The sequence below is a fragment of the Mandrillus leucophaeus genome, unplaced genomic scaffold (genome assembly GCF_000951045.1).
Source record: "Mandrillus leucophaeus isolate KB7577 unplaced genomic scaffold, Mleu.le_1.0 Scaffold8, whole genome shotgun sequence".
Lineage (NCBI taxonomy): Eukaryota > Metazoa > Chordata > Mammalia > Primates > Cercopithecidae > Mandrillus > Mandrillus leucophaeus.
This window is the reverse complement of record NW_012108696.1, coordinates 3032943-3043791: the sequence shown is the minus strand read 5'-3', so window position 1 is coordinate 3043791 and position 10849 is coordinate 3032943. Positions and strand designations below refer to the sequence as shown.

Here is a 10849-nt window from a genome sequence, read left to right as displayed (position 1 = left end):
CAGCCTAGCTGACATGGTGAAACCCTGTCTACTAAAAATACAAAAAAAAAAAAAAAAATTACCTGGGCATGGTGGCAGGCATCTGTAATCCCAGTTACTGGGGAGGCTGAGGTAGGAGAATCACTTGAACCCAGGAGATGGAGGTTGCAGTGAGCTGAGATCCAGGCAACCTTTGACGGAGCCTTGCTCTGTCAAAAAAAAAAAAAGAAAAGAAAAGAAAGAAAGAAAATGGGTACTAGGTGGCCCCTGGGCCATAATTTGCCACATAGGTGATGACAGGGGTCATGAGGCCCATGGTTACTGCTGGGCAAATCAAGGTTCAGAGAAGGCAATTGAATGGTGAAAGTCACACAGCCATCAAGGTCCTCAACCAATGTACCCAACACATGACACAGCTGCCTCCTGCCCACAGCTCTTCCCAAAGCTCCCGGGACTCCCGTGGTGACCGAAAACACAGCCACCAGCATCACCATCACGTGGGACTCGGGCAACCCAGACCCTGTATCCTATTACGTCATCGAATATAAATCCAAGAGCCAGGACGGGCCATATCAGATTAAAGAGGACATTACCACCACACGCTACAGCATTGGCGGTCTGAGCCCCAACTCGGAGTACGAGATCTGGGTGTCGGCTGTCAATTCCATCGGCCAGGGGCCCCCCAGCGAGTCCGTGGTCACCCGCACGGGCGAGCAAGCCCCGGCCAGCGCGCCGCGAAACGTGCAAGCCCGGATGCTCAGCGCCACTACCATGATCGTGCAGTGGGAGGAGCCGGTGGAGCCCAACGGGCTGATTCGTGGCTACCGTGTGTACTACACCATGGAGCCGGAGCACCCCGTGGGCAACTGGCAGAAGCACAACGTGGACGACAGCCTGCTGACCACCGTGGGCAGCTTGCTGGAGGACGAGACCTACACCGTACGGGTGCTCGCCTTCACCTCCGTCGGCGACGGGCCCCTCTCGGACCCCATCCAGGTCAAGACGCAGCAGGGAGGTGAGGCGTGGGGTTGGCAGGACTCGGGGCCCCGGCCGTGCGGCTTGACTCTTTGCATGCTCCCTGGAAGCCGCAGAGTGGTTTGTGGGTTCTGCACGGTGCTTTCAGATATTTTCATGTTAGCATTTAGGCCGGGTGCGGTGGCTCACGCCTGTAATCTCAGCACTTTGGGAGGCCGAGGCGGGCGGATCACCTGAGGTCAGGAGTTCAAGACCAGCCTGGCCAACATGGTGAAACCCCGTCTCTCCTAAAAATATAAAAATTAGCCAGGCGTGGTGACCCGTGCTTGTAATCCCCACTACTTGGGAGGCTGAGGCAGGAGAATCGCTTGAACCCTGGAGGCGGAGGTTGCAGGGAGCCGAGATCACACCATGCACTCCAGCCTGGGCGAGAGAATGAGACTCCCATCTCAAAACAAAAAAAATTTCTTTTTTAAATGTGCATATATATATATACATTTATTTTTTTTCTTTCCATGCTAGCATTTAAAATCAGGGAGCTAGGCCAGGCGCGGTAGCTCACACCTGTAACTTCAGCGTTTTGGGAGGCAGAGGCAAGCAGATTACCTGAGGTCAGGAGTTCGAGGCGGGCGGATCACCTGAGGTCAGGAGTTCAAGACCAGCCTGGCCAACATGGTGAAACCCCATTTCTGTTAATAATACAAAAAAAAAATTAGCTGGGCATGGTGGCGGGCGCCTGTAATCCCAGCTTCTCTGGAGGCTAAGGCGGGAAAATCACTTGAACCTGGGAGGTGGAGTTTTCTATGAGCCAAGATCATGCCATTGCATCCAGACTGGGCGACGAATGACATGCTGTCTCAAAAAAATAAAAAAATTTAAAAAATTAAAAAAAACAAAATCAGAGAGCTAGCCAGGCTTAGTGGCATGTGCCTGTAGTCCCAGCTACTCAAGAGGCAGAGGCAGGAGGATGGCTTGAGCCCGGCAGTTTGAGTCCAGCCTGGATAATATAGCAAGACCCTATTTCTTAAGAAACATATGTAGGGCCAGGTATAGTGGCTCATGTCTGTAATCCCAGCACTTTGGGAGGCCAAGATAGGAGAATTTCTTGAGGCCAGGAGTTCAAGACCAGCCTCGGCAATGTAGCCAGACCCCATCTCTACAAAAAAAAAAAAAAAAAAAATTAAAAATTAGCTAGGCATGGTGGTGCACACCTGTAGTCCCAGCTACTCAAGAGACTGAGATGGGAGGATCACTTGAGCCCAGGAGTTCAAGGTTACAGTGAGCTATGATAGTACCACTATCATACAAGACTTTGTCTCTAAAACAAAAACAAACATTAAAATAAAATTGGAGAGGGCTGGGTGTGATGACTCACACCTGTAATCCCACCACTTTGGGAGGCTGAGGCAGGTGGATCACCTGAGGTCAGGGGTTTGAGAACAGCCTAGCCAACATGACGAAACCTCATCTCTACTAAAAAAATAAATAAATACAAAAATTAGCCAGTCGTGGTGGCACACGCCTGTAGTTCCAGATACTCAGGAGACTGAGGCAGGAGAATCGCTTGAACTCGGGAGGCGGAGGTTGCAGTGAGCTGAAATATCGCCACTGCCCTCCAGCCTGGGCGACAGAGCGAGACCCTGTCTCAAAAAATAATAATAAAATAAAATCGGAGAGTTATCTTAGCCAAATTTTTGATTCCCCTTAAAAAAACCTGATTTGACAAGCCCAAAGGGCTATGATCAAACACACAGGTAGATTCCAGTGACTGTGTGGGAGACAAGGAGGGCTTATGTGCTTCCTTCTCTCTTCTCTGTTAACTCCCTGCCCCTGTTGGCATTTGAGTTTGAGAGCCCCCCTCGTCTGCCGTTCTCATTAGAGGGACCTATGCCACTGCTTCTGAAATAATAAATGAAAACTGCTGGCTCAGCGTGGTGGCTCACACCTGTAATCCCAGCACTTTCGGAGGCCAAGGCGGGCAGATCACGAGGTCAGGAGTTCAAGACCAGCCTGGCCAATATGGTGAAACCCCGTCTCTCCTAAAAATACAAAATTAGCCAGGCATGATAGCGCGTGCCTATAATCCCAGCTACTCAAGAGGCTGAGGCAGGTGCATCACTTCAACCCAGGAGGCGGAGGTTGCGGTGAGCTGAGATCGCGCCACTGCACTGCAACCTGGGCACCAAGAGTGAAACTCCATCTCAAAAATAAAAGAAAACTGCCTCACCCCTAAGGCAGTGGGCCAGTCTCCCTCCCTGCTCAGGTGGGAGGACTTGGAAGAGGCATTTAGGCACAGCGGACCCCAGCTTTCTGAGGGTGTTTGACCCTTTCCTTTAGGGCCCAGGCTTTCAAAACCAAAAGTCTGGGCAGACTCAGGCACCCGCTGAAGCAAAGGGCCGGGATCGTTGGCACTGGCTGTGTCTGTGAGCGGATACAGAATGGAGATCCAAATTTTAAAATAGGCACCCTTGGCCAGGCACTGTGACTCACACCTGTAATCCTGACACTTTGGGAGGCCAAGGCAGGAGGATTGCCTGAAGCCAGGAGTTCAAGACCAGCCTGGGCAACATAGCAAGACCCCCATGTGTACACACAAAAAAACTAAAAATTAGCTGAGCATGATGGTGCTTGCCTGTGGTCCCAGCTACTTAGGAGGCTGAGGCGAGAGGATTACCTGAGCCCAGGAGTTGGAGGCTGTAGTGAGCTATGATCGCACCACTACACTCCAGCCTGGGTGAACGAGTGAGACCCTGTTTCAAAAACTAAAATAAAATGAAATAAAATATGCACACATACCTCCCTGCTAATTTCTCTGTCATCTAATGCGCAGGCAGTGAAGGCACTGGGGTAATTTGAAAGGGAGATTTTTGGACCGGGTGTGGTGGCTCACGCCTATAATCCCAGCACTTTGGGAGGCCGAGGCAGGAGGATCACTTGAGATCAGGAGTTTGAGACCAGCCTGGTCAAATGGTGAATCCCCGTCTCTACCAAAAATACAAAAGTTAGCCAGGCATGGTGGCAGGTGCCTGTAATCCCAGCTATTTGGGAGACTGAGGCAGGAGAATCACTTGAACCCTGGAGGTGGAGGTTGCAGTGAGCCGAGATCGCGCCACTGCACTCCAGCCTGGGCAACAGAGTGAGACTCCATCTCAAAAAAAAATAAATAAATAAGGGGGGGTGGATTTTTAAATGTGTTCTTTTCCTTTGGAAGAAGAAAGGATGGAGGAACGGAGGTGGATAGGTGACAATGGGATGGGGGCTAGATCCCCAGGAAAATAAAAAAACATTCTAGAAGCATCCAGAGCTGGAAGCTTTTTAGTGGGGACACTCAGCAGGTGGGGCCCCTTTCACGGGGTGGACGCTCCCCCACTCCTAGTTGTCTCCCCGCACCCCCACAGTGCCCGGCCAGCCCATGAACCTGCGGGCCGAGGCCAGGTCGGAGACCAGCATCACGCTGTCCTGGAGCCCCCCGCGGCAGGAGAGCATCATCAAGTACGAGCTCCTCTTCCGGGAAAGCGACCACGGCCGGGAGGTGAGGCAGCGCGGGGACGGGCTGGCCTGCCCTGGGCTCCTCCCCGGTGCTCTCTGACGCTGCCCACCCATCTCTCCCCCATCTTTGTCCCTGTGTGTGCTGCGGATTCTGCTCTTCCTGACCCCTTCTGGTTCTCCTGCATCTCTGTCCCTCTGTGCCTTTCCCTCCACTTTTTTCTCCTGTCTTTCTCCTCTGCCGCTGGTGGCCTCTCTCTGGCTCCGTGTGTCCCGGCGTCCCCCTCTCTCTCGCTCTCTGCTTCTCTGTGTGTCTGTCTTCACCGGTGCCTCTGACGCTCACTCTCCATCCCTCCGGGTCTCTGTCTGTTTATGTCTCTGTCTCTCTCTGTCTCTGTTTCTTTTTCTGTCTCTCTTATCTGTTTTCTTCTTCTCCATCTATCTCCGTCTGTCTCTGTTTCTGTCTCTCTGCCTCTCTTTCTGTCTATCTCTGTACCTGTTTCTTCCATCTCTGTCTCTATTTCTGTCTCTATCTCTGTCTATTTCTCTCTCTTCTCTCTTTCTCTGTCCCTGTGTCAATCTCTCTCCCCTCCATTTCTCTGTCTGTCTCTCTCTCCCTCTCTGTTTCTATCTTGTCTATTTCTCTTTCTGTCTCTCTCTCTCCCTATTTCTGTTATCTCTCTTTCTTGTCTCTATTTCTCTATTCCTCTGTCTCTGTATCTCTCTCCTGTTTCTGTCTCTCTCCGTATCTCTCCTGTTTCTCTGTCTCTCCCATTTATCTCTGTCCCTCTGCTTTGTTTCTCTGTCTCTATCTTTGTCACCTGTTCATCCATCCATCCATCCATAATCCATACATTCATACTCTTATAAATTCATATATCCATTTACCCGCCCACCTCTCTATTCATCCATCCATCCATCCATCCATCTATAATCCATACATGTACCCATTTATCAATCCACCCGCCCATAATGCATGCATTCTGTGTCCCTCTGTCTCTGACTCTCTCTCCCCCATCCCTCTCTGTCCCTCTCTATCCCACCCTGTCTCTGTTTCTCTCTCTCTCTCTCGCCCCCATCCCTCTCTGCCCCACCCGTCTCTGTTTATCTCTGTCTGTCTCTCTCTCTCCCCCTCTGTTTCTGTCTCTATCTCTGTCTCTCCCCCATCCCTCTCTGTCCCTGTCTGCCCCACCCCGTCTCTGTTTCTCTCTGTCTCTCTCTCTCCCCTCTGTTTCTCTCTCACTCTCTCTCTCTCTCCCTCTCTCTCTTTCTCTCTCTCTCTCTCTCTCTCTCCACCCCGTCTCTGTTTCTCTCTGTCTCTCTCTCTCCCCTCTGTTTCTCTCTCACTCTCTCTCTCTCTCCCTCTCTCTCTTTCTCTCTCTCTCTCTCTCTCTCTCCCCTGTGTTTCTCTCTGTCTCTCTCTCTCCCCTCTGTTTCTCTCTCACTCTCTCTCTCTCTCTCCCTCTCTCTCTTTCTCTCTCTCTCTCTCTCTCTCTCTCTCTCCCCTGTGTTTCTCTCTGTCTCTCTCTCTCCCCCATCCCTCTCCGTCCCTCTCTGCCCTGCCCCCAGGTGGGAAGGACCTTCGACCCGACGACTTCTTACGTGGTGGAGGACCTGAAGCCCAACACGGAGTACGCCTTCCGCCTGGCGGCCCGCTCGCCGCAGGGCCTGGGCGCCTTCACTCCCGTGGTGCGGCAGCGCACGCTGCAGTCCAGTAGGTGTCTCGCGGGGCCGCCCTTCTCTGCGGGGGGGACCACGGCCTGGCCGCAGACAGCCCCTTGGCGGATGGACCCAGGCGGGGCCTGCTGCAGTGGGTGGGGGGCGCCTCCGGGCCTGTCTCCGCTTTGCTCCCCGACCTCGGATCAATCTACCCGTGCTGTGCCTCAGTTTCCCCATCAGCACAGCGAGGGTCTCAGCACAGGGTTGTCTGAGCCCCTGGGCCTGGTGACCCAGGTTGAGACTCGGGGTCAAGGAGAAGTGGCTGATCTTGGCCCTGGTCTAGGAGAGGTTCTGGGGCCACGCCGCCCGCCTTTCTCCTCTTTCCATCCTGGAGTGGGGGGCTGATGGAAGGGCCATGTGCCCATTTCCCAGGCATTTTGAGGGGTACTGTGAGGCTGTGGTCACAGCTTGCACCCCATCATTCTCAGAGACAGCAAAGGACACAGAGACAAACCCACCTTCCCCATGGGCCTTCCTCCCCTGGGCAGGGAGCCTTGGCTCTCCAGCCCCAGGATGAAGTCCCAGTTCCCGGGGGTGGAATCGGAGCTAATGCCAGGTTTCGTGGGGGCATGCAGGCCCCCACTCGGGGCTCAAATCTCTGGAGTTCTCTGCTGTGCTGGCCCGGCCTCCCTGTTTCGAGCGACTCACCCTTCACCTGGCAGGTGGCTGTGGGTCACTGCCACCCTCTCTCCCTGACTTCTCCAAGCTCAGGGCTGGACAGGCCACGTCTGCCGTCTCCCCATCTCACCCGCCTCCCTGGCTCCGCTCAGCCCAGCTCAGCCCAGCGTGGCCTCCACTGGTGTGGCCTCCACCCGCGTGGTCTCCCTGTCGTGGCCTCCCCCTGCTTCCCCCCTTCCCTCCCCTCACCCAGTCAGTCACGACGTAGCCACCCCAGGCTTTCTTCCGGAATCAGTCACGATGGTCATACCTTCAAGGCCCGCCCCGGGTGTGTGTACACAAGGGCATCTCGGGTCAGTCGAGGGATTAACATCAACTCCAGCTGGGGCATCTGAGCCGCTGGGATTGGGGAGGGTGGGGTGCCTCGGAGACACAACCCCCCTTGCCCCCGTCGGTCCCCTTCCCTCCTTCCTGCTCCCCACAAACCGAGCCGAGCTGAGCACCCGGCGGCTCCAAGGCGTCTGGGCGTGTCTGTGTGAGGTGGAGTCAGTGAGGGTGGCCTGTGGCTTGGGCAGCCACCTGAGACCGGCTGAGGTGTCCTGAAGGTGAGTATACGCTGGTCTCAAGCAGGTTCACAAAAACGGCCCACCCTGCGTGCCCCCAACCTGCCCCAGCCGCTCTGGGCTGAACGGACAGTCCACGCCCGAATTCGGTCCCAGAAATTCTCCCAAACCACGTGCCACCACCATGCCACGCTGCCCGCGCACGCACATCCACGTCTCTGCACGTGTGCCTTCCCAAGATGTCACGCAGGTTGGGCCGGATTGTGAAGGACGTGACCTCCATGGTCACCTAGAAAGCGGCTTCGGCCCAGCCACGCGAACCTCTGGGGCGGCCCAGGACAGGGAGTTGGGGAGAAGGGACTCCCCGCTTCTTGCCCCGAGACGGGTGGGGCCCAGGAGAACCGACAGCAAAGACTCAGGGCCAGGCGTATCCATCCCCCCAGGGACTGCGGGCTCCTTAGGCTGAACACAGGGTAGGTGCAGGTCAGACCACTCAGCCGTGGGTCTCCGCAGACACCGTGCCACCTTCCTGCCTCCTGCCTGGAACCTCAGTGTGTGCACGCTGGGGGCTGGAGCAGGGCTGCGGGGGCCGCTGGCATCCTGAGACCCACCCAGAGTTCGGTCTGGCCTTGTAGCTCAGCACTCGGCCGTTCCCTCTCGTAAGAAAGTCTTGTAAGTTAGCAGTTGAAGAGTGGAAGGTAGGTAACGAGACTGGGCGTTTTCTGGAAGGAGTCTTTCTTTCTTTTATTATGGTTTTTCTCATCATCATCACCATCACTGTTGTTTCTTATTTTATTATGGTTTCGGTTTTATTTTTTCCTCCCCCTTTCTCAGCAAATCCATTCCTTCCGACACATTCCTTGATTGTTTTGTTTTTTTGTTTTTGTTTTTTCCCTGCTCCCTGCCTGATTCCCCCCTGGGCACCTTTGGTTGGTGTGGCTGGTCAAGAAATGGGGAAGGGTTCACTTTGTCTGGTTTTGGAGAAGGGGCCTCTAATGTTTTGCTTTAAGTGAGGCCAGAGGGTCTCTCTAGTTGAAGTAAGCTGTTGCGGGGGCCTCTGCAGTCTCTGGCAGCCCAGTGTCTTTGAGGACAGGATTCATCTCTGGGTTCCAGATACTAGCAGGATAGTGTCCGTAGTAAGTACTCAGTAAACACGTGCTCAGCCACCAAGCAAGCTGCTCTGATGGTGAGGATTTCTAATGCTCTTGCCACAAGCAAGGCCAGTAATCTCTCTGGGCCTCCCTCCAGGAGACGTAGATTCTAAACTCATGGGCACTTGGGAGAATGTGGCTCCCGCCATACCCAACCAGCACAAGGCTGAGATCTGAGCTCCCAACCTCAAACCAAGCCAGCCTGTGAACCACGGCCAAGTCTGGGTTCCAGTCCTGGCTGTGCCACCTCATAACTTCTTGCCCCTGGGCAGGTAGCTTGCTGTTTCTGAGCCTTAGTTTCCTCACCTGTAAAATGGGCTGCACTTCTGGCTTTTTGGCAAGATTGAGAGGTGATATGCAAAATAATGAAAAGCTTCCAGGGTGGGGTCTGGTCACAGTCGGTACACAACCAATGACTGTAGAAAGCCTAACAGACAAAGACTTTGGAATCTGGTTTCCCCACTGTTGACATGGGGTGGCAGGTGGGGAGTGAGAGTTCTGACCACCTGAGGGATTGTGAGAATTCAATGAGATAGTGCGTGCATTAAATGAGATAATGCATGCAACATGGGCTTAGGTGCTGCACCTGCAGTAGGCGTGCAGAGGATGAAGCTTATTGTCACTAATGCCCTCAGCACAGCATCTGGCCATAGTAGGCACGCAACACATAGATACTTACTGATTCATACGCCTTTAACACAGAGTCAGTTCCCCTTAATATGCGGGAACTCTCACTGTAATTTAGCAAAGACCTTAACATACTGCCTGGCACACAGTAGGTGCCCCACTAATGCAGCCACTGTTTTAATCTACATATGGATTGGCACAGTGCTGGGCACCTAGTTGGCACTCAGTAAATGGAAGCTGTTAGCAGTTTATATCAAGCTTAGCCTAGTGTCAGGCGCACAGTAGGTACTCAAAACATGGGTGGCAACAATTACTGTTCTGCAAACCTCTTGGCACAATGCCTGGCGTACAGTAAGTGCTCAATAAGTGGCACTTGCTATAAAGAGGCAGCCTAAGTGTGAGGCACATAGTAGGTGTTCAGATGGGCACTATTATCACTTTGAAAGGGTGTAGGATAGAGTTGGTTACAGTTTTTACTGAAAACATTCACTTATTTGCAAAGCCCTTGGCACAGTGTGTGCAAATAGTAGGTGCTCAATAAATAAGAACTATTACTATTTTTCTATAAGGTATTTAGTGCAATGCCTGGCACACAGTAGATGCTTAATATGCCAGGTGCTATTACAGTTATCCAATAAAGCCCTTAGCACAATGCTTGGCACACAGTAGGTGCTTAAAAAATGAAAATTATTAACATTGCATAAGGCCCCTAGTAGAGTTGCCTAATACATAGTAGGTGCTTAATGTATGGAAACTTACTGTTTTTCAATAAACCCCAGCACAGTACCTGGCACACAATAGGTGGTTAATATGTGGTGACGACTACTGTTTTCTGATGAAGTCTTTAACACAGTGCCTGGTACACAGTAGGGGCTTAATACATGGGGACTATTAACTGTTTTCTGATGAAGCCTTTAATACAGTGCCTGGTGCGCAGTAGGGGCTTAATACATGGGGACTATTAACTTTTCTGATAAAGCCCTTAGCACAGTGCCTGGCACACAGTAGGGGCTTAATATGCAGGGACTACTGTTTTCTGAGAGCCTTTAGCACAGTGCCTGGCACATAGTAGGTGCTGCTTAAATGACAACTGCTGTTTTTCTCTTCAGAGAGCTATTACCATACCCAGTCCATGGTGGAGCTCGATAAATGAGACTCGCCGTTGATGGGCTCAGTAGTGGATTTAGTGTGGTGCCAGGTGCATATTCGGGACTAAACACAGGAGTGCTGTGATCTTTAAAGATTTTGGCACACAGCAGGTGCTCAATATGAGCTATGAAGTCCTGAGCCTGGTACCTGACACCAGTAGGTGTCCAGTAAACAGGCACTTTTATTATTATTTGATAAAGCCCTTGACATTCTATCTAGCACACAGTAGGTGCTCAAGACATGGGCATTATTTTTAAGTGAGGCCAATTGGATGGCCCTAGTTGAAGTAAGCCTTTGGGATGGGCTTTAGGTCCCTGGTAGCACAAGTGTTCAGTAAATAAATGCTTTTACTATAAGAAAATTTTTACCATATTTCCCATAAATTATTATGAAGCCCTTGGCACCGTGTCTGACCTACAGTAGGTGGCTGTAAATAAGTGCATTTGCTGTTATTGTATGAAGTCCTTGGCATGATGCCTGGCACATGGTAGGTACCTAATGGGGCTTCTATTGCTGTTGCCTGGCACATAGTAAGTGTGACATAGAGTTTTGTGTTTTTTCTGGGGGGAGATGGAGTCTTGC

The 10849-nt window shown here is 52.3% G+C and overlaps 1 protein-coding gene across 1 annotated transcript in view; it reads left to right on the top strand.

The window, feature by feature from the left end:
* PTPRS (protein tyrosine phosphatase, receptor type, S) overlaps positions 1–10849 on the top strand; it is a 92610-nt gene that overhangs the window by 42700 nt on the left and 39061 nt on the right. Inside the window, exons 8-10 of the mRNA XM_011967475.1 lie at positions 413–994; positions 4353–4486; positions 6010–6154. Coding sequence (XP_011822865.1) covers positions 413–994; positions 4353–4486; positions 6010–6154 — 861 coding nt within the window. The remainder of the gene's footprint in view (positions 1–412; positions 995–4352; positions 4487–6009; positions 6155–10849) is intronic.